The 23,119-nt window shown below is 39.2% G+C and overlaps 1 protein-coding gene and 1 long non-coding RNA gene across 11 annotated transcripts in view; one reads left to right on the top strand and one right to left on the bottom strand.

The window, feature by feature from the left end:
* cobl (cordon-bleu WH2 repeat protein) overlaps window positions 1-23,119 on the top strand; it is a 294,795-nt gene that overhangs the window by 127,978 nt on the left and 143,698 nt on the right. For 9 of the 10 annotated variants that reach the window (XM_063043965.1, XM_063043967.1, XM_063043966.1 and 6 more), the window contains 2 exons: window positions 10,131-10,225; window positions 13,295-13,369. In XM_063043965.1, the coding sequence (XP_062900035.1) occupies window positions 10,131-10,225; window positions 13,295-13,369 (170 nt within the window). The remainder of the gene's footprint in view (window positions 1-10,130; window positions 10,226-13,294; window positions 13,370-23,119) is intronic. The other variant, XM_063043974.1, reaches the window with a different exon arrangement.
* LOC134344344 (uncharacterized) overlaps window positions 22,298-23,119 on the bottom strand; it is a 35,357-nt gene continuing 34,535 nt past the window's right edge. Inside the window, exon 3 of the long non-coding RNA XR_010017420.1 lies at window positions 22,298-22,871. This is a non-coding gene — a long non-coding RNA (uncharacterized LOC134344344). The remainder of the gene's footprint in view (window positions 22,872-23,119) is intronic.

The raw sequence follows: 23,119 nt of genomic DNA, 5'->3' as shown, positions 1-23,119 counted from the left end.
ACCTTTGACGGTTATGTTCAAGTTTCAAGTGGCTACAATTTTTGATTAATTTGAATTAACTTAAATGTATTTATTTGTTAGGGCAAATATATGACTTAGTTTTAATTATTTTCTTATGCTTTTAAGTCATTTTTTATGAAATATGATCTTGGTTATCTAAAGCAATTTTTGTATATCTTCCTGTTTTTGTAACTTCAGAGACATTCATAGATGTTGAACATTTTTTGTTGGTATAGCATCAGGAAGGCCTGGATTCATGGCATTTCAAAGTACTTTTCAGTGTGAGGCTTTATCAGGGGCCAGCTTTTCTTTGCCAATCAAGTTGCTGCCATTCAGTAAATTGGGAAGCCACAAAGTATTCCGTAGTTCAAATTTGACCAGTAGATCAGATGTTGTGCAATACAGTCATGTAGGATCCATATATTAACAAAAATGAAAACAGAGCATACTGAGAATAATCAAGTCAGGCAGCGCCTGTAGAAAAAAAGACTTTATATTTCAGGTCAGTGAATTTTCATCAGTTTGTCAATTTAAACAAGCTTAATACTTTATTATTTAAAAATTTATAAAGTTTTAAAATGTTTCAGTATACCAAAGTTCACTATTTTAAAAATATATTCATATTTTAATATCCCTTATCTGCAAAAATCTCATTAAACAATTTATAATATTTTCTGAATATGGCATAATGAGATGTATTGGTCTTACTACCTGGGAATCTGTCTCTGATTGAGAGTAGCAAGCCAGCTATGTAAAAATTCAGTGTAACAATCTCTGGAAGCAGATGGCAACACACTGATGTGACTATATGATGAGTTGCACGTTACTAACCATGAATAATGTTTCTCACAAGGAATTCCTCACAAGGAATAAAATTAAAGCCTGATCACTGATAACTGGGAATTTCTGAGATAAATAATGCATATACAGATACTCCAGAAATTTTACCAGTTTCACAGTATAATGATGTCAAACACAGTCATCACTGTTATAAAATACAGGTCAGATTCTTTGGACTCCACCATAATTTTAATTTCAAGGTCATGAACTCCACCCTGATCCATACCCATTTTAAGGTAAACCAAATTGTTCATACAACACACACAGAATGCTGGAGGAACCCAGCAGGTCAGGCAGGATCTATGAAAAAGAGTAAACAGTCGACATTTAGGGCCGAGAACCTTCATCATACCCATGGTGGCATAGGTGACTTTTAGATAAGTTTGCAACCATAAATAAATGCCATCACCAAAATAGCCTTTTGTACCTCTGGTATATTGCCAAAAATTGTCCCTCAACCCAAGTATCTGTTGAAATAATGTACTTTTCCTTTTGTTATTCCCATATTTCACCATTCCATTGCACTCTTGGCTAGGATGTTTTATTTGTTGTAAACTTGCATTTATCCAAAATCTTCAACCAACTCCCTTAAGCTAGCTGCTAGTTAAATTATGCCTTGTTTTTAAAATGCTCCTCTGTTTTCAGATGTTTTTATGGCTTTGTACTTCATTATTTCTGCAACTCCTTGCATGACTCCAAGATATCTAACCCCCTCTATTTAATCATATCATTGCCATTTCAATTGCAGAAGCATTAATTTCTTGAATTCCTTCCTTAAATCTCTCTAGTACAGCCTTTCTCAACCTTTTTGCCCTGGAGGAACTCTTGAAATAATTTTCAGGTCTCAGGAGGTCCTGCATAAAAATTATTATATCAACAGCTCACGATATGTTGGCATGATCAGTAAGTTGTTGATATAATAGTCCAAGTATAATTGACAATACTCTTTTGAGTAGAGAATGAATTGTAAGCTAACCTTTCATGAAATTAGCTTACCTTTCTTAAAATTAATCTTTTTCTTTCCATTTCATAAATTTTAAAACCTCGTAAGGCAAACATAATTAATTAATATTTTCAATAAGACTTGAGACTTTCTGCTATCCTTCCTCACTCTCAAACCAAGCAGCAGTGGAAACACTTTAACTTTTCCTTTTGCAACATGATTTTTCCAAAGATTCACTTTCCTTTTAAATCCAAGAATCTTGACACTTGAAGTCAAAACATTTTCTCCAGGGGCTTTGCAGAGACTTGTTCAACTGCTTCATATGATGAAAAATGTCTGCTAAGTAATCTAGTTTCTGCAGCCATTCTTAATCGTCAAAGCACTGCAAAATCTGGCCTACTATTTTCTTGAAAGTATCCCTGCTATTCAACTTTCAGCTCAAACACCCTTTTGAGAACCCTTCCTCTGCTAAGCCACAGGATTTCTCTGTGTAACAGTAGATTGGTGTATTCTTTGTCCAGGTTTTCACACAGTTTTTTAAACATTCTCGAGTGAACTTGTCTTTGTTTAATAAAGTTAACCTTGTAGCATTCAGAACTTCTTTCATTTCATCTCCAAGAGTTTTTGACATCAGCACCTCTCTATGAAGAAAGCAGTGTGTTGTGATAAGGTCAGGATTTTCTTTTTTTTGCAAGAGAAACAAAACCTCTCATGGAGCCAACTTTTGATGGGGCACCATCAGTACAGATGCCAATACACTTCCTCCAAGACAGACCTTTTGCTTCCAGATGAAGACAAGACATGAAATATATCTTGGATTTTGCTCCTTTTGGGCGGCTCTTTGCAACAGAAAAAGTTTTCTTGAATTTCACCATCATTTACAAATCTTACAAATGCTACAACATGAATTTTTATTGAGGAAATCTATTGACTCATCAACTGGATAGAGAAGCTGTTGTTTTTCAGTTTATCGCACAAAACCTCTTCAGCATCATGTGACGTGGCATGAATACATCGACTTATCGTAATGTTTGAAGGTGAAACCTTTGCAATTTCTTGTACTGTCTCTTGTTCTAACACAGGGTTTAATAAAATATAAAAAAAGAATGGCACAATAAATAAATAAATGAAAACTGCAAAAAGTATGAAAACTTTACAATACAATTCACTTCTAACTTACACAATTCACCTTTTGCAGTGTTTACAACAACAGCAAAGCATCAGGCCAGCAGCTGAGTCACAGCACATAAAAATTCCTTCTTTAGAATAAAAATTTCCCTCTAATTTTCTACTACACTGGTAGCGTTTGTTTGCACCCACAGGTCAGTCAGTGGTGCATAAAGGGAAATTGGGGGAGGTAATTTGGGAGGGAGAGGCTGATGTTACAGCTCAAGTTGGGTAAGTTCAGTCAAAGCTCGGAAAATGCATTTCACACTCCTCATCAGCCGCGGTCCTCGCCTCCATGCAATTCAGCACTCACCAATTATCAGCCTACTGTTCTCCCTCCCTCCTCCATTCAGCATTCACCAATTATCCATGGTCTCCCCTATTTTGTGTCAAAACTGAGAATGAAGTCAACCAAATAAACACGGCCCTACTGCATACTGCCATTCTGGGCTGGAAGACCTCTAACGAGATTCCTAATGGGTCTGCTCGGGCACTGCCCACCACTGTAGGCAGTAGCACTGCCTGTTGCGTGAAGTTTAAAAAATGATGTTTTTTTTTATCATGATCTCTCGTGGAACCCCGGTTGAGAAATGCTGCTCCAGTATATCAACTCATCTTCATCCTCAAAGATATTTAAGAATCAAGACCATCCTTGATGAAAATGCATTTGGTCTTTTGCCTTGATAAGTTGTTACATAGATCAGTTTCAGATTTTGTTTGGCAGACTGAAGGCAAATGCTATACAAAGCATTCATTACAGGGGACTTCCTATAGCTCTGCATTTCATAGTTCTTATATGTGTGCCCCCTCTTCCCTCTCCCCCTCTCCCTCCTCTCCTCTCACACTTCCCCTCTCCTCTCTCCTCCCCCTCCCTCCTCCTCCTCCTCTCTCCTCTTCCCCCTCCCCTATCCCCTCCCCTTCTCCCTCTTACCCCCTCTTCCTCCTCTCCTCTCCCCATTCCCCACTCCCCCTCCCTCCTCCTCTCTCCCCTCTCCCCCTTCCCACCTCTCCACTCTCCTTCTCCCAGTTTTTGTATTCTTTAACCTGGTTACCTTCAGCAGCTTATTCCCATGATAATAATGCCAGCCTTGCCATTGCAAGGTATTCACTTTATCCTATTCAACCTTCATGTGCCTTCACTGCAACTTAAAACTAATTAGTTTTCTCCTTCCCAGTTCTGACAAAGTTATTTGACCTGAACATTTAACTTTTTTCCTCTCCCCACTGATGTTTCCAACATTTTCAGGTTCAGATTTCCAGCATCTGTAGTTTTTTCTATTTTTATTTTGGTGGAGGTTGTTTTGTGGTTTTCAGTGTGAACATATGTATTGAAGAATTTGGGTGAGAATACTGTCATTATTAACTGTACTGTTTCCTCTGCCTGTCCTTTCTGATCATTCAATTTTCTTATCTCTGATAGGTACAGTAGATTATATAAACAAATGAATCTTTAGGTTACTCTGACATTCAGTAAGATCTGATTGTAACTACTTTACAGTTTTGTCTACATGGTAACCTTTTCACCCTCTTGCTAGCCGAGAACGAGACTACCGCATAGTAATACAGTAAAAGTATTCAAAGACACTGCACTCACTGCCGTGGAACTGTAGAGTTCTACAGCACTAGACCAGGCCCTTTGACCTAACTCATTCATAGCCCCCCATTATAATCATTCTGATTATTATAATCATAATGGGGCAGTATGGTAGTGTAGTAGTTAGCACAACACTTTACAGTTTAGGTGACTGTTCAGTTCGCATTGCTGCCTGGAAGAAGTTTGTACGTTCTCCCCGTGACCGCGTGGGTTTCCTCCAGGCGCTCCGGTTTCCTCCCACAGTCCAAAGGCATACCGGTTGGTAAGTTAATTGGTCATTGTAAATTGTCCCATGATTAGGCTGGGATTAAATTGGAGGATTGCTGGGCAGTGTGGCTCAAAGGGCTGGAAGGGCCTATTCTGCGATGTATCTCAGATCAATAGATGAATTGTTGTTATTATAACAATTATTAAATTGCCTACTGAACTAGTCCTCTTTGCCTGCATCTGGCCCCATCCCTCTAAACCTTTTTTATCCAAATGATTTTAAATGTTATAATTGTACCTGCCTCTACCACTTCCTCTGGCAACTTATTCTCCATACTCATTATCCCCTCAAGTCCTCAATTGTCCTCTCAAGTCCCCTTTAGGTCTTTCTCCTTTCACCTTAAGCCTTTGCCCTTGAGTTTTAGGCTCTCTTATTCTTGGTGGGGGGGTGGTGGTGGAGAAAACTCTGACAATTTACTGTGTTTGTGTCCCCCAGCCTCTTTTGTTGTAGGGGAAAATCCCAGCCTATCTAGTCTCCTAATGTAACTTGAACCCTCCAGTCCTGGCAACATCTCCAGGTTAATCACATCCCTCCGACAGTATGAAAATGAGAGCTGCACCAAATTTCCAGGTGCTTTCTCACCAACTTGTACAGCTGTAACGTGATGTCCCTTGAGGCTCATTGAGAAAGAGTTCCAAAGCAAGTTTTTTTCTGTAAACAGAGAGTGGTATGCGCCTGGAGTCCACATTCAATATTGTAATTCTAAGCAAACTTATCTCCAAATTCACAGACCTGTGACACAACACTTCCTTTTGCAACTGGATCCTTGCCATCCTGACCACAATCAGTAACGTTTAGACAGCAACATCACCACCATGATTATCCTCAGCACTGGTGCCCCTCAAGGCTATGTCCTCCAAATTCTGCTCTATTTCCATCTATAAGAAATTCCATCTACTGTAGTGGGCAGAATCTCAAATAGTGACGAGTTGGAATACAGGAAGGATATTGGAAGCCTAATGACATGGTGTCATGACAAAAAAAAACATTCAGTGTCAGAAAAATAGTCATTGACTTGAGGAAGGGGAAAGGTGCGGACACTTGTTAACATCAGTTGTGCTGAGGTCACAAAAGTTGAATTACAAGGTTCAATGAGTGAACGTCGCCAATAGCCTTTCCTGTATAACCATGCTGATTCTATGGTGAAGAAAGCTTTCCAACACCTATACTTCCTTGAACTGAAGTAATTTGCCATGCTGTCTTTGACCCTCACCAATCTTTATCAATGTGCCATAGAGAACATTCTTTTGGATGGCAAGTGCATGTTTAACCCACTGCACTACTCTCTCTACAGTCATGGCTGTGTGGCTAAGCACTGCTCATGTGCCAACTAAATAGTATATTCATTGATGGCACCACTCTTGTTGGTCGAATCTCAGATGGCGATAAAGAGCCATACAGGAATGAGATCAATTGGTTGGTTGAGTGGTCACAAGACCAAGAAACTAATTGTGGACCCCAGGAAGGGAATTCGGGGGAGAACACACACCAGTCCTCATTGAGGGGATCACTGGTGGGAAGGCTGATCAGGTTCATGTTCCTGAGTGCCAGCATCTCAGAGGATCTATCCTGGGCCCAACACATTATTGCAATCATGAAGAAGGCATACCGGCAGCACTAAGTTGTTAGCGGCTTGAAGAGACTTAGTCTGTCACTGAAGACACTTAGAAATTTCTATAGCAATACTGTGGAAAGCATTCTGAGTGATTGCCTCACAGCCCAGTGTGGAACCTCTTGTGTACGGAATTACAAGAAGCTGCGTAGGGTCCATCAGTATCCTGGAGAGGAACTTCTGCGCCCTCCCATAGGAAGCCTCCACATCCTTCCTATGGTGTGATGACCAGATCTGCACACAGTATTTCAAATGTGGCCTAACCAAAGTTTTGTGCAGCTGCAACATGACATGCCAAAGGTTATGTTTAATAGTCCAACTGATGAAGGCAATCATGGCATATGCTGTCTTTACTACCTCATCCACTTGTGTCGCCACTTTCAGGGAGCTATGTACTTGTATCCCAAGATCCCTCTGTACTTCAATGCACCCAAGGTCCTGTCATTTACTGGATACTTTCCTCTTGTATTCTGCCTTCTAAAATGCATCACTCGCTTCTGAATTAAACTCCGTCTGTCATTTCTTTGCCCAAATTTCAATTGAACTTTGACAACTTCGACAACCTATGTTGCTATCCAAATCCTTGATAGATAAATGTTATAATAATAATAGGCATCTGTAGTCTCATGAGACTATGGATTTGTGCATTGGAAGGTTTCCAGGGTACAGGCCTGGCCAAGATTGTATGGAAGACCAGCAGTTGCCCATGCTGCAAGTCTCCCCTCTCCACGCCACCAAAGTTGTCCAAGGGAAGGGCATTAGGACCCATACAGCTTGGCACCAGTGTCATCGCAGAGCAATGTGTGGTTAAGTGCCTTGCTCAAGGCTCAAGGAGTCACACACCTTGGCTCGAGGCTGGAAATAGTGACCTTCAAATCACTAGATGAACGCCTTAACCACTTGGCCACGCACCAACCAGATAAATGTTACGTATAAATAAATAAATAAGTATATAGTGCGCGCGCACACACACACACACACAATTTCGGATAATTGGGGCAGCCACTTATTTGGGAGAACGCTTAAATAACAAGAACAAATCAAGAAAATAGCCAGAATTCCCTTTCTTTATTTGGGGTACTATGCCACTTAATTAGAACTTTTGACCAACAATTTGTAACTAGCATCAGATGTGTGCAGGTCATGTGCCCATCAGACACCACACTGTGCTTAGACTAAACCATTTTTAGATAGTGCCACTTGCATGTGTTTGTGTTCAAAGAGCAGTGATTTTTGTCACTGATAGTTGGCGACAGTAGCACAATTCAAAACTATTTTGCTTATTGTGGTTTCAAGCATTCAGGCTTAGAGATGCCAGAAACGAATGGGAGTGAATATGGAACATTTGCATGCCTTCAACAAATTAGGAACTAGGAAGAATTTGAAGGAATTCACAATCATCTTACAATAAAAATGAAGATTTGGAGGATGCAATCATCAGAAGCATTGTATGAAGGAAGTCCGTTATCTACACTATATGTTTGCACTGATTTTGTTCATTTATAGTTCATCAAAAAAAACACAACAGTGTACTTGGCAGAGAGAGAGAGAGAGAGATAGAGATAGTCCACCATTTAATAGTCTTTGTGCATTATGAAGACCTTTTTAAAGTCTTAGTACTCTGGAACAATTGGCTTGCATTATATTTTCTGTGAGTTACAATCTCAAAAACGCAACAATCCAGCATGATTTCCATTTGATAAATCTATGTTGACTCGGCTCAATTCTTTCATTATTTGCTAAATGCCTTGTCACCTTCATTAACATGCTCACTTTCTGATTCTTATTTCTGATATGTAATGTTAGATGAGGGTAATTGATGTATACACCATCTTTGTCACACCTTTAGTTCCCTAGAAAGTAGGTTATCAGATCATGGGGATTAATGCTTTTCTGTCCTATTAAGTTTTCCAATAGCAATATTTTGCTTCTGTAGTTATTATGACCTCTGCAGTCAGTCTAGTTGTCCTTTATCTTCTGTGATAAATTAGAGATTTGTTTATTTTCTCTGCCATTGCTTTAATGTGTGCATAGAATCCATTGCAATCTGTTTTTATTTCTTGGTTTCATATTTCACTTCCTTTCTCATTGTCAATTTCTTGGTTTTTCCTTAGGTTTAATACAATGTTTAATTTAGAGATTAACTTCTCTTAATAGCCATGGCTGAACTACTTATCCAGTTTCTATATTGTTCTAAAGGATATGTGTGCCAACTAGACAATTTCTTTAACCAAATACAGTAAATAGATGAAAAACCATCTCATCCCAGCTACCAGGTTGTTCATTTGAATATTTTTGTATGACTGTGATTCTCAGATTTCACCTCTTCTCCTGACTTAACCCTGGCCATATGACTTCCTAGGTCTTTGGAAAGAAGAGGTGTGTGGCATGAAAGAGTTAAGTAGCCTGCCAGCAGTGCTTGTGGATAAGGAGGAGCATGAGTGTTTTGTTTCAACCCCAGAAACTAAGCTGCTATTCTGATCATGACATCACTAGCCCGACAGTGATCATGACTCTGATGATAACTGGTCCTCCTCAGCTTTCACCTCTCCCTCATCTGCCTACTGTCCCAATCTCTTCAATGATTTAATGGCCTATAAATCAATCTGAATCCATTTTCTGCTTCCATTGCTAAATCTACACTAACAATAGAACCCTTGTATTTTTCTGGTTTGCAGCCTTGAAATGCAGTGTTTCACATAACCTTCATAGAGCCAAGATTGTCTGTCTGCAAGTCTTGCAAAAACACATGCTCTGTGGTATTAAAACACTTGAAGTCCTTTATTGCTTAAAAATTCAACTCCTATAAAGATAAGGGTATTCAGCAGTGGCTCAGTGCGTTTTTGAGAAATGGTTATCCCTTGGATCTGTACCTTCTAAGGAGATCAACTGGAGGAAATGTATTGCTGAAGAAAAACTAATTTACCATTTTTTTCTTTCAGTATATATTTCAGATGTCTTTATTATTCACAGCAACTCATTTATCTTCTGTATCTTCCTCACGATTGCTATTTTTTGTTTCAAATGTTTGCAATTATTTTGCATTTTTGACCAGTCAAATAGCCAAGCTGAATATGATCTTGATTTTCTCTTAAATGTGAGATGTGGATCCAAAACTGAAAGGCTAACAACCCATAATTCCAGCTTTTTTTCTTCCATGGTAAATGCTACCTAAATTGTTGAATGGTCCCAGCCTTTTCAGTTATTAGTTTTCCATTTGAAATTCATTCTTCTTATGAATATAACAGTGACAGAAACAAATGTTTGAATTGCTTTTTTAGTGAAATGGCATATGTTGCCTAACCAACAGGAAATGTTCAAATAAATAAAAGTCAGAAAATGGAAACTTGTATTCATGACTAACTGTTCATATCTCTTTTTATTTCGGAAAAGGTATCTAACTGGTTGTGTCTGTTAAGTGCTGGATAGTATTAATATCTGTATAAATGGAAGCTCTCCTATCTGGCACTAGCTGGACTTGATAGCTGCTGATTTTTCAAATAAACTATGCATTAGTCTAGTAACAGCTTATGAAATGCAGCTTAGTGGAGCATGCCAGTTTGTTAAGTGCTAGGTAACTTATATATTTCCTAATGTTATGATAAACCTTTGAACAGTTGGGTGTTTCACCATGGGTGTGTGCATATTAACTTAAGCATATGGTGAATTACTGAACTCGAAATTTAATTGAGGTTTGTTTTTACAGACTTGAGTCAAAGTGCTTTAGCAATCACTGACGTGAAGGGAAAAGATGACAAGGGGTTATTGGGCTTTTTGAAAATTGGCAAAAAGAAAACAAAGGTAAGCATAACAGTTTTGAACTCTAATCCTATAAGTTAAATATGTATATTGTACAGCTGATGTTGTTTATTATTGTCATATTTGCCGAAGTACAGTGAAAATCTTTGTTTTGTGTGCCATCCATACAGATCATTTCATCACATTAGTACATTGAGGTAACACAAAGAAGAGCAGTAACAGAATGCAGAATATGGTTTACAGTTACAGTGAAAGTACAGTACAGGTAGACAATAAGGTACATAGCTATGGCAAGGTAGATTCTGAGGTCAAGAGTTCATCTTATCATACAAGATGTAATACTTGAATTTTTTTGATATATAATACATTATTGATTTTATTTTATAAGTGATTCTGTAAATTTTACTTCAATTATTGACAAATTACACTGATAAGCATAGGATAGCCATAACATGACAAGAATTCTGGCCAATAATCATTCAAAATGACTGTTTAGCAATGCAGACAATGAGAAGTTAATCGAAGTCACAATGTGGTAATGGTGGTTTGTTAATTGGTTTTCTAGTAAAATAGATGAACTCTGAATACTTTGGTATTCTAGATCTATCCGGACAAGGTAGCCTGAGACTGACTGACTTAACAAATTGAAGGGGAAATGAAGCATCATTTCTATTTAAATAACCTCTCCTGTAACAGACGATCTGAAGGACTTGCAGATTGATTCTGTGAAGCCCTTCTCTTTGAAACATATTACATCAGCTGATTTTCTAGCCTCATCATCTTCATTTTCCTTAATTGCCTTCCTTTTGTGCATCTGACGAATCAATTACCATATTTCTCTGTGGAAAATGCTTGTCATCCTTTCTGGATTGTTTCAGTCATTAACTCTCTTTCCTTCAAAATTGTTAACATTCTTCATTAAAGTCCCATCACTTCAAGCTATTGCTGTATCTCTGTTCTCCTCTTTACATCAATGTCTTTGAAGGCACCGTTGCAAACCAGTTTCATGCCTGCCACATTCTATGCACACTTCCTGCATCAAGACATTAATACTGCCTCAGTAAAACTCATCAGCACTATCTTTGTAGACTGCACTTCCGTCATAGTGTCCCCTCTCAACCGAACTGAGTTTTTGTACCTTCTGACATATTAGATTCGTTTTATGCAGTGTCCCCTCCATTGTATCTTTTAATAGATTATATTCCTTCCTAACTACAGCAATACTTAAATCAGTTTTCCTCCTTTTCCTAAATAATAAAACAACATCAAGTTTTAAATTTAGGCATTAGGAGAATTAGCTTGGGCCGAGAACATACGTTGGCATGGACAAGCTGAGCCAAAGGACTTTTTTCCATGCTGTTTTACATTGAGTCTAAATTGTCAATATCAATGTTATCCAGTTTTCTCCTTGTATTGCTGTGCTTCACTTTAAATATCTGAATTAAAAGCGGAGAAAGCTGGATATTCAGAAGGTTAGACAGCATGTTGTGGAGTGCTCAGTATACAAAATATCTCAGGCACTGATTCTGCTGAATTCTTCCATTGCTTTCTTTCTGTTCCAAGTTTCTAGCTTTGCCTGGTTTTTGATTTTCTAAATATTCCTGAATTGTTCAAGCATTGCCTCATGAAGTCTCCTCCCAATTGTTTCCTGATAGATATATGGTTATTAATTTCAGTGGCATTCCCCTCTCAAATGGAACCCAACTGCCTTAGGTCTTGAAATAAACAATCTTACCACCAGAACTTATACCTCCACTCATCCACCTCATTATGTATTCTATCAGCATAACAACTTACAATTTTTTAGGTACTCTACCTTCTCCAAACCACTTTGCATATATAAAATTAACCAAAAGACATAGGAGCAGAATTAGGCCATTGTGTCTGCTCCACCATTCAATCATGGTCGCTTTATTATTCCCTCTCATACCCATTCTCCTGCCTTCTCCCCATAACCTTTGATGCCCTCATTAATCAACAACCTATCAACCTTCATTTTAAATATACCCAAATGACTTGGTCTCCACAGCTGTCTTTGGCAATGAAATAGTATTGTTTCATCTTTCGGAATTGTTACACGGAAGAATGGATGTTGAACATGTAGTCAGAACACAGGTGGTGGGTAGACTGGGAGTCACATTTGAAAGGCAGAACTGGATACCAACTTGCCAGGAAAAGATCCTTGCCAATAAATTTCAGAGGTAAACACAATTGTTGCAAATTCTTCTGGGATGGATGAACAACATGGTAATAGATGCAGTAAGATAGGCAAAGGCTGGGAAGTATTGTAGGAGGATATGTAATAGATAGTGTTATAACATGTGGAAGACGTGAATGGATTTTGGTCACAGTTGCAAGTGATTCCATTTTTTTCTTTTATTGGGCATCATTTGGAAAGACTCAAGTATGGAATTACAGTAAAGAAAGGCATCAGCTTCTTGTGGCAACAAATATGCATCAATACAGAAAAGAGGAATTTGAAATGGGGTGATGAGTTGATAAAATCTGGGTATTTTGAAGTTGATTTCCTTGAACAAAGTTTTATGGCGGCAATTTGAAAAAGGAGGAACCCATAACCTGAGGCAAAGTTGTCATTTACAATGTCAGGGGCCGTGCCATAAAGAGAATTGCGTCAATTTAATGAAGATAGGGAATCAAGAATTAAGTTAGGATGAGATGAGCTTGAAGAGGGCTTATGGGACAAGGGAATTTAAGTAGAGAAATATGCAAGATAACGACTGTGACAGTTGGGAGCCCTGTGGCTAGCTAGACTTGGTGATGAAGTGAACACAGCAAAGATTGCTGAAGTGATTGCTTTCAAATCCTAATGATGACATCCATAGGCTCCAGATAATATTTGATAAGGACATGCAGTAGGTTAGATACAGTTTCAACACAATCTGAAAGCATGAAAATGCCTCACTGGACCAAAAATGCTTTCTCTGTTGGCAAAAAGAAACGTGGTCTTCAATAAAGATTGACTTTGTCATCAATTAAATGAACCCACTGTACCTAAACATATTATTTTCTAACATGCTATCAAGCATGGGGTGATTCTGTAATTTCTTTACACTCTGAATCCACCAATAGTAATGCTTACTTCTGTTTCAGAAAGGTGAACAGATGATTTTGGAGAATATTGATTGTGATGGTGAATGTCTAACCCCAGATGAATGCCAGTCTATTGTAAGTACTAACACAAGCTTCTATGGGGTACATACTAGCAATTGCCAATAATCTACTAACAAAGTGCACTTACAAGTAAATTTAGGGCACCTTAAGTGTATTTAGAGCACACGGTAGATTGCATGGGTTTGCTTAACACTTTACAACACCAGCAATTGGAGATCAATTCCTGCCACTGTTTGTGGGAATTTGTATGTTCTCCCTGTGATCATGTGGGCTTCCTCCATGTGCTCCTTTTTCTCCCACATTATAAAGATGTATGGGTTCGGCTTAGTAAGTTGTGAAAAAGCTACACTGACGCTGGAAGCATGGCAACACTTGCTGGCTGCCCCCAACACACCTTCAGACTGCATTGGTCATTGACGCAAATGATGTATTTCACTGTACATATGACATATAAAACTCATCTTTATCTTTACTGTGAATTACAATAAGTTTCTACTTATTGAAAACAATAATACTAACTAACTGGATCTCTGTTTAACCTCATTGCCTCACTAAGATTCTGTTAGCTGGTGTTTTTGATGTAAAATTGCTTATGCACATATCAAATTCACAACTTTTTGAGGCTTAGTCTGTTTGAAATTATTGGAATATTTTTCTAATCTACAAATTGACTTTCGCTATGAAAGTGAATTTGTGTTCCTTGGAAATACTGTTTCTACCTACCAGTGATGTTGGCACCTGGAACTTGCTTGGTTATTGTTTTCCATAAAAATACAAGGTAAGTCTAACCTACGTCACTAACAGAATGCATGACATCATTGATAGCGCTGATCAAGTTGGATTCACCAAAAAATTACTCAGCAATTTGAGTAATTACGAAAACTAAAAGAAAATGGCAAATACTGGAAATCCAAAATAAAAGCAGAAAATGCTATCAATGCTCTACAGGTCACGTTACATCCGTGGCAACAAAAAATCTCAAAGACCTAAAATATTAACTCTCTTTCCACAGATGTCACCTGATCTGCTGAGTGTTCCCACTATTTTCAGTCTTGAGCTTAATTAGGATTTTCAGTTAGGATTTTCACCTTATTGACGATTAATGGCTAAAGGTGACATTTCAGATCCACCCAGAGTGGTGTGTTAAAAACTGAGGATGCAACATTTCTGCTTTTTTTCCCTGAAAAAAAACAAATTTATCAATGACTGATTAGTTATTGAGACAACATTTCCTCTGGACAGAGTCCAGAATTAAAGCTCTCAGTATAAGAATAGAGGCAGTGTTAATTTTGGACTGAAATGTTGAGGTGTTTCCTTACAGAGAGCTGTAAATCTTTGAAATCTACCTCAAAGAGCTGAGCCACTGAGAATGTTCAGTGCTAATTTTTTTTAGATTTTTGGATGAAAAGACAAATGAGAGATAAGGGAATTGACCAGGCGTTTTGGTGTGGAACAGGATATACCATCATCTTATCGAAAAGCTCATTGGCCTCAAGGGACCTGAAGAACTATCCTGTTTCAACTTGCATTATTTTTCTCCAAAATCAAAAAAGCCCCTATTCTTTCAACTATGCTTTCTCTGATTAAACTAGGAAGAAATTCAGTACAAAACTGCACGAGGGTTACACCCCTCTTGAAGCATCAGGCTTTGGAATATAAAAGGTAATATATGTACCATCAAAATTAACCACAGGAAATATGCTTGGGCAAATACAGATTTCTGGAAACTTTCAAAATAAACAACAGGAAATATGCTTGGACAAATACAGATTTCTGGGAACTTATAACATAAACCACAGGAAATATGCTTGGACAAATACAGATTTCTGGGAGTGTCCTTTAGAACAAAGCAATTAAGGCTCACGGGCTTTAGATACACTTTAATTTCTTAAGCTTTGGTTCAATGGAGATCTATTGCAAACTGGCTAATTGGATGTATGCCAATCAAGAATAAATACAGGTTTATTCACTATTTTTATATGTCTAGCTTGGATTTTTCTATTTGCTATTAACGTAATACTAAAGTATATCACAATGTTTAATGAGTTCACTACTGATTTTATCAGCATAAATGGCTGGGATGAGATAAAATGCAGTCAGAGGAAGGGCACTGCCTACTTTTCAAGCACCCTAGGAGATCCCCGTTGATCAAAAATATTGATTGATTTTTGGAAAGCAACTATAAACAAAAGAAAACATTGAAAAAACAGAAAAACATTATCTTAAATTATGAGAAAAGGAAACTATGTTTGGCTTAGCTTTCCAAGGACCTTGTGCAATCCATAAAGGTACCCTCTACATAATTTCTACTAACTTCAAAAAGATGTCCACAAGCACAAGCTTTCTCTGTTTTCTCCCCCTCAAAGGCAATACATTCTGAGCCAATTTCTTATTTGGCATATTTTCAAAGTCACAATAATAAGAGATAGAACCATGCAGCACAAGAACAGGTCCTTTGGCACACAAGGTCTGCTAAAATAAACTAATTTTCTACTGCCTATTAATGACCTATATTCCTTCATTCTCTGTATATTCATTGGCCAATTTAACAACTTCACAAATGCCACGATCATGTCTGCTTCCAAAATACCCTCAGTTGTCCATTTCAGGCACCAGCCAGTCTCTGTCTAAAAATCTGGCCCGCACACCTTGCTGGTGGGGTGAAAAATGAGTACCATAGGAGCTGTGACCTTTACCTTTCAGTCCATGAATGATTACCTAAAAAGTCAGAGTAAAAGGTGAAGCAAAATCAAACTAAACTGATATCAGAGACGGATGATTGATATTTTGGTAAAAGGAACAATAGTGCAGACTGTTAATCTAAATGGGGAATGAATTCAAACATCAGAGGTGCAAAGGGACTTGGGTGTCCTCATGCAAGACTCCCAGAAAATTAATTTACAGGTTGAGTCTATGGTAAAGAAGGTAATTGCAATGTTGGCATTTATTTCATAGGGAATAGAATACAAAAGCAAGTAGATAAGACCACACTTGGAGTGTTGTCAATAGTTTTGGGCCCCATATCTCAGAAAGGATGTGTTGTCATTGGAGAGACTCCAGAAGCAGTTCGCGAGGATGATTCCAGGAATTAAGGGGTTAACATATGAGGAGCTTTTGGCAGCTTTGGGCCTGTACTCACTGGAATTTAGAAGAATGCTAAGAATGAGGATCTCATTGAAACCTACCGAATGTTGAGAGGACAAGATAGGGTGGATGTGGAGAGGATGTTTCCTGTGGTGGGGGTACCCAGAACCAGCGGGCACAGCCTCAAAATTGAGGGGCATCCTTTTAGAACAAAGATAAGGAGGAATTTTTTTTAAATATAGAGTAGTGAATCTCTGGAATGCTCTGCCATAAACTGCAGTGGAGGCCAAGTTTGTGGGTATATTTAAAGAGGAAGTTGATAGTATCAAAGGATATGGCGAGAAGGCAAGTGAATGGGGTTGATTGGGATCTGGGATTAGCCATGATGTAATGAGCAGACTTGATGGATTGAATGGACTAATTCTGCTCCTATGTCTTATGATCTTAAACAGACTGAGAAATCAAGTTTCCTGAAATCATAAAATTGGACATTGAGTGAAGACAATGAGCAGCTCAAGATCATCCCACTGCATTTCTTTCAATCTAGTATTCTGACATTGTTATTCACAGCATAGTCTCCTCTACACTGGAGAAACCAAATGCAGATTGAGTCCACAGGAACAACATTGAACTTCCCTTTACCTGTCATATTCGTTCTGATTTTCCTGGCACATTTTATTGATTTTTTAAAATGTAAATTAACAGTGACAATACACTTTATTATGTCAAAGGTCAGATTTCATGTCATTACAATATTAAGTTTACTGGCTCTATTATGAATAGCAGGAGCAAGTTTAACAAATTAAAATAAAGGCATACAAAGCAAAAACAAGTAAAATGGAAATCAAATACTGCAAATAATATAAATCAGAAATTTCTAAGGAAGATTAGGATTCAATTAATATCTATTATATCAAACAACTTCCAATCCTGGAGATTAATTTATACAAGATTATAGGAGATATGAATAGGATAAAGTGATTTCTGTATTGCAAATGAATGCAGCAGGCCAGGCAGCATCTATAGGAATATGTATAGTCCATGTTTCAGGCCGAGACCCTTCGTCAGGACTAGACAAAGCGTCTCGGTCTGAAACGTCGACTGTACCTCTTCCTATAGATGCTGCCCGGCCTACTGCATTCACCAGCAATTTTTATGTGTGTTTCTTGAAATTCCAGCATCTACAGATTTCCTTGTGTTTCTGTATTGCAAATGTGGTTTATCATTGTATGTTATGGACAAAGATTATTCGAAAATATGGTTGACCTTAAGCTATGGCCATTACTCACACAATGTTTTCTTTCGAGCAGCTAGTGGTTGAGCCCACTGGGGAAAAGGCAATCCTGGATTGGGTGTTGTTTAATGAGCCAGATTTGATTAGGGACCTTAAGGTAAAGGAACCCTGAGAAACAGTGATGATAATCTGATAGAATTCACCCTGCAGTTTGACAGGGAGAAGCTAAAATCAGATGTATCAATATTACAGTGGAGTAAAGGGAATTACAGGGGCATGAGAGAGGTGCTTGTTAAAGTTGGTTGGAAGGGGATATGAGCAGTAATGACAGCAGAACAGCAATGGCTGGAGCTTCTGGAGCAATTCAGAAGATGTAGGATAGATACATCCCAAAGATGAATAAGTATTCTAAAGAGAGGATGAGGCAACTGTGGCTGAGAAAGGAAGTCAAAGACAGCATGAAAGCAAAAAAGAGGGCATATAATATAGCACAAATTAATGGGAATTTAGAGGATTGGGAAGATTTTAAAAAACAAGGGGTAACTAAATAAAGACGCTAACTATATAAAAGAGGATACCAAAAGTTATTTGAGATACAGTATTTAAAGAGGACAAGAAAGGCAAGAATGTATATTAGACTACTATGTGGAGCAGGGGCGCCATCTGCATGGGCAATGGCTCGCTCTCCATATTGCACTGCCTTGGTTTGCATACTGGCTTGCATATCACAAAGGCAGTTAGCACACTATATCTGTGGTTGACCCCAACCAAAGAAGAGCTTCGTTGGTTTCTCCCTTAGGGGGCAAGTTAGTTCAGTTACAAAGTTACAAAATCAAAAGTGACCCACAAAAGCAAATCACTTTGGAAATAACAGTTAGATTAGCTAGACTCAACATCGTGTTAAGTCAAAATTGTGTGTGTGTAATCTTGGTCTTTGAGGATGGAGTTCACACATTGTTAAAAGGAAACCAGTGGATATAGGTTTGTTTTTGATTTTCATCAATATACAACTCAAGTAGGTTTGACAAAACAAATTATGACTTACAAGATTTGGATAATGCCTTAGGTTGGATTAAGACTACAGATAATAAAAAGAAAACAGAGAGAGGGCACCACAGTTCATTACTGGAGTGGCAGGGCTAATTATTGGACTATTAGGTTTCAAGAGGTACATTTAATGTCAGAGAAATGTATAAAATATACATCGTGAAATTTTTTTTCATTGCAAACATCCATGAAAACAGAGGAGGGTCCCAAAGAATGAATGACAGTTAAACATCAGAACCCCAACAACCCCCCCCCCAGCTCCCCCTTCCATACACAAGCAGCAGCAAGGCAACAACCCCCCATCAACAGAAAAGCATTGGTGTCCCCCACCACCGTGCACTCAAGCACGCAGCAAAGCGTCAATAAAGACACAGACTTACAGTAGCCCAAAAACTACACGTTCACCCAGTAATTCAACATTCACAGGCTCTCTTTCTCCCTAATAAGGTAAAGAGAGGTCCCTCTGTTTCAGTGAGAGGGGAGACATAATAAACAACTCGCTGATTTACAATGTTAACAGTCTGTTGCGTTACTTTTTCCGAGCTCTGTGCCCAGAGAGTCGGCATCAGAGCGCAGCTTGCTGGACACACAACCCTCGGCAGCTAACCCGCTGCTGCTGATGTTTCGTGTTCTCCTGCGATGCTTCAGTCAGGGGCACTGGCCTAGAATTTGCAATTCTCCAGAGCCACGAAAATCCAGAACCCTAGAGCTACACTCGCCTTCCAGGCTGTGTCCTTGGGATATCAAAAAGCAGCCAGTTGTGAGACCCTGAGAGCGGGTCCCATTCCTGCATAGAACTGAAGTCAGCATGTAACTCCAGGTCAGGGTCTTCAAAAGAACCTTGAAAAGGGAAAAAAGTGATGTCAAAGATAGAAACAGAGCTGCTTCTAAAGATTCAAGCAAAGGAGATGCCGCTTAGCGTCAATGATTAGTGTGAGCCTTGCCTATTCACAATACTAGATGGGAGAAACCAGTGTAAAACTAGAACATTGCGTGAGCAATACATTGTGTTCCAATATTGAGTTATCAGTGAACGTCCAACTTTTGATCTTGAAATGGATAGAAAATCAGCAATGAAGGGCCTAAGGCATTCATACAGTGTGATCTTAGAAGAATGTGAAGTGAATGTGCTGAAACATGATATGTTATGGGGCCTTGACAAGATAGATTGGAGAGGATATTTCATGTCATGGGGCACTTAGAATCAGGGGGAATGTGAGAAGGAATTTCTTCTCTGAGGGTCACTAATCTTTGAAGTACTCTACCCCAAGAGTTTTTCCTGTGCTTTACTGTTCAACATATTTATTCCAGAGAATCACAGCAAACTTGTTTTTCTAAATGTAAAGACGATAAAAGTAAGCAATGTGACATCCTCTCCTCCCCCATGTCTTCTTCATCATTCCATAAGATGATAGACAATCTGATCTTGTTCTCAGATCCAGTTCTCTGTTTCATTGTCTTTGATGCTCACAAAAAATAACATTGGTTTTCAAAAACAAGAGAAAATCTGCAGATGCTGGAAATCCAAGCAACACACACAAACTGCTGTGGAACTCAGCAGACCAGGCAGCATCTAGAAAAGAGTAACCAGTTGGTGTTTTGGGCCGAGACCCTTTATCAGGAGTGGAAAAGAAGATGAGGAGTCAGAGTAAGAAAGTGGGGGGAGGGAAAGAAGAACCACAAGGTGATAGGTGAAACTGGGTTGGGGGAGAGGGGTGAAGTAAAAAGCTGGGAAGCTGATTGGTGAAAGAGACATAACAAACAACTCACTGATTTATGATGTTAAAAGTCTGTTGCATCGCTTTTAACCAATGATACTTCAAATACGATGCAGCTGGGAGTTCAGAAGCCTAATGGTTTGGGGGAAGAAACTGTTTATCATCCTGACTGTTCTTGTTTATATGCATTGTAGTCTCCTGCCTGATAGTAAGAATCAAAGAGCATGCTGGATGGATGGATGGGATACTTAATAATACTAAGGGCCCTGTATATGCGGCGTTCCTGATAAATGTCCCCAATGGATGGTAGGGAGACCCCTATGAGCCTTTCAGCTGTTCTCAGAGTCCTTTGTAGGGATTTCTGGTCTGATGCTTAACTGCTCCCATACCAGATGCAGATGCAACTTGTCAGGATGCTCTCAATGGTGCTCCTGTGAAACGCAGTTAAAATGGGGTGGCGGTGGGGGGGAGATCCTTGCTTTCTTCAATCTTCTGAGGAAGTGGAGGCACTTCTTGTTCAGGGAGGTGATATTAAGGGGCCAGGTGAGGTCATCCATGATGTGAACTCCCAGGAACTTGGTGCACTTAACTCTCTCTATGGGGGGAGTGGGGGGGGGGGTAGTAGCCATGTATTTGCAGAGGGGTATGGTTTGTCTACACCTTCCTGAAATCCACAATGATTTCCTTTGTCTTCTCCATGTTCAGCAGGCTTAGGTTGTTCTTCTCACACCAATCCACCAACCCCTTCACTTCCTCTCTCTTTATACTCTATCTCGTCATCGTTATTAATAAAGTCAGCCACTGTTGTGTCACCCAAAAACGGTTTGAGCTGGATCCTGTGACACAGTCGCGTGTCAGCAATGCAAACAGCAATAGGCTGAGCACATAGCCTTGGGGAGCACCAGTGCTCAGTGTGACGGGACGAGAGATATTGTTGCCCACATGGACTGACTGTGGCCTTACTGTTAAGAAGTCCAGTATCCAATTGCAGAGGGAGATGTTGAGACCCAGCGAAGACGGTTTCCCCACCAGTTTCTGGGGTATGATGGTGTTGAACACTGAACTGATCTATAAACAGCAATCTGGCATATGTGACCCCATTTTCCAGCTGGGACAGGACAGAGTGGGGAGCAGACTGGTCCATTGTCAGTGGATTGATTTCAGCGATCAGCGAACTGGAAAGAGTCCAGTGTCGCTAGGAGAAAGGATTTAATGTGCTCCATTACCAGCTGCTCAAAGCATTTCCTAATGGTTGATGTGAATGCCACTGGACAATAGTCATTTAGGCAGGTTATTGTCACCTTCCTTGGCACTGCAATGATGTTGCCACCTTGAAAACCAAAATGACAGTAGATTATTCCAGAGAGATGTTGATTGTATCTGTCAGCTGGGCTGTACAGTCTTTTGGAAGCTGACCTGGTATATTATTGGGTCCCGCAGCACTGTATGGGTTGATCTGGCCAGGATCTTCCTCATCTCAGCTTCAACTGGACAGAGTGTCTCCTCCTCTGAGGGGAGGGGTTCCTTCCTCACCAGCACTTTGTCCTGCGCATCAAATCATGTGTAAAAAACATTCAGCCTCTCCATGTACTTATTCAGTATCCCACAATGTACTTGAAACATGTTACTGCTCTGATGGAACTGTGTTCAGTCTATGAAATCTAGGTGTAAATCTTGAAATTGAGATATGTGTTTGTAGGTGTTGTGAAGCAGAGGAATGTTAGGTTCAAGGTGATTTCCTAGAGATTGCTATGGGTGTGCCACAATTTGAATTGTGTTTGAGGCTTGTACTGATTATGGGACATAATTTTTGCATTTTTAACAAACGTATATAAGTATAGCATTCCTTGCCTATCACTGCACATGTCGTGTCCCCCACCCCCCCGCCCACCCCAACTGCTAAGAGAAGATCTAATGCCATCCAATTTTGGAGAACCATCTTACGCATGGCAACTATTTCTAAGTATGTGATATATAAAGCCTTTCTTCCAGATATGCTACCCAACAGCTAGAGGCACTAAAAGCATCCACAAATTAATGTTATACAAGCAAGTACACATTATGAATCAGCTCAATTGGCACATTGTGAATAGGAAAAATTGGCAGAAATATAACAACTACAAATAATATGCATATAAACTTCATAATGTCCAGCAGTTATTGACTCTGTTCAAAGTCTTCTGGCTAGTTTGTGATGTGCTCACTGCAGCCCAGCAGTGTAGGCACTGATTCAGAGGTAACTTGCACATTAACCTCAGTGTTTATTGTACTGGTTGGGTACTGCTTTAGCTCACTTGCAGTGGCGAGCATGTACTCATTCATTTTTAACTTCTACCTTCTCTGCTGAGTAAGTAATTAACAGTTTTTGATAAAGAATTTTCCACTGAGTTCCCGAAGGTGCCTTATGCAGATCTTTTCTTATGGCCCGCTCACCAGGAGTCAGGGTGTGCCCTCCTTCTGTTGTGGCAGAAACCTGTTGAGAAGCAGATTGTACAGCTTGGGTTAATTTTGTGCAATAATTAACTAAACTGCCTGCCATAATATCAGTCTCTCTGAGATCAAGAGCCATGATAGTGGCATGGCTCATCCTCTTATTACCTTGAATTGACTTAATTTAGTTTTGTTTAGTGTTGCTCTGATGACACCGGGCGATGTGGACAATCAAAAGACCATTCAATGCTCATCAGTCAACATATTCCTGACAAACACTTCCAGTGAAAT

The sequence above is a fragment of the Mobula hypostoma genome, chromosome 3 (genome assembly GCF_963921235.1).
Source record: "Mobula hypostoma chromosome 3, sMobHyp1.1, whole genome shotgun sequence".
Taxonomy (NCBI): domain Eukaryota; kingdom Metazoa; phylum Chordata; class Chondrichthyes; order Myliobatiformes; family Myliobatidae; genus Mobula; species Mobula hypostoma.
Note: the sequence above shows the minus strand (reverse complement) of the source record. Positions and strands in the feature narration are given on the sequence as shown.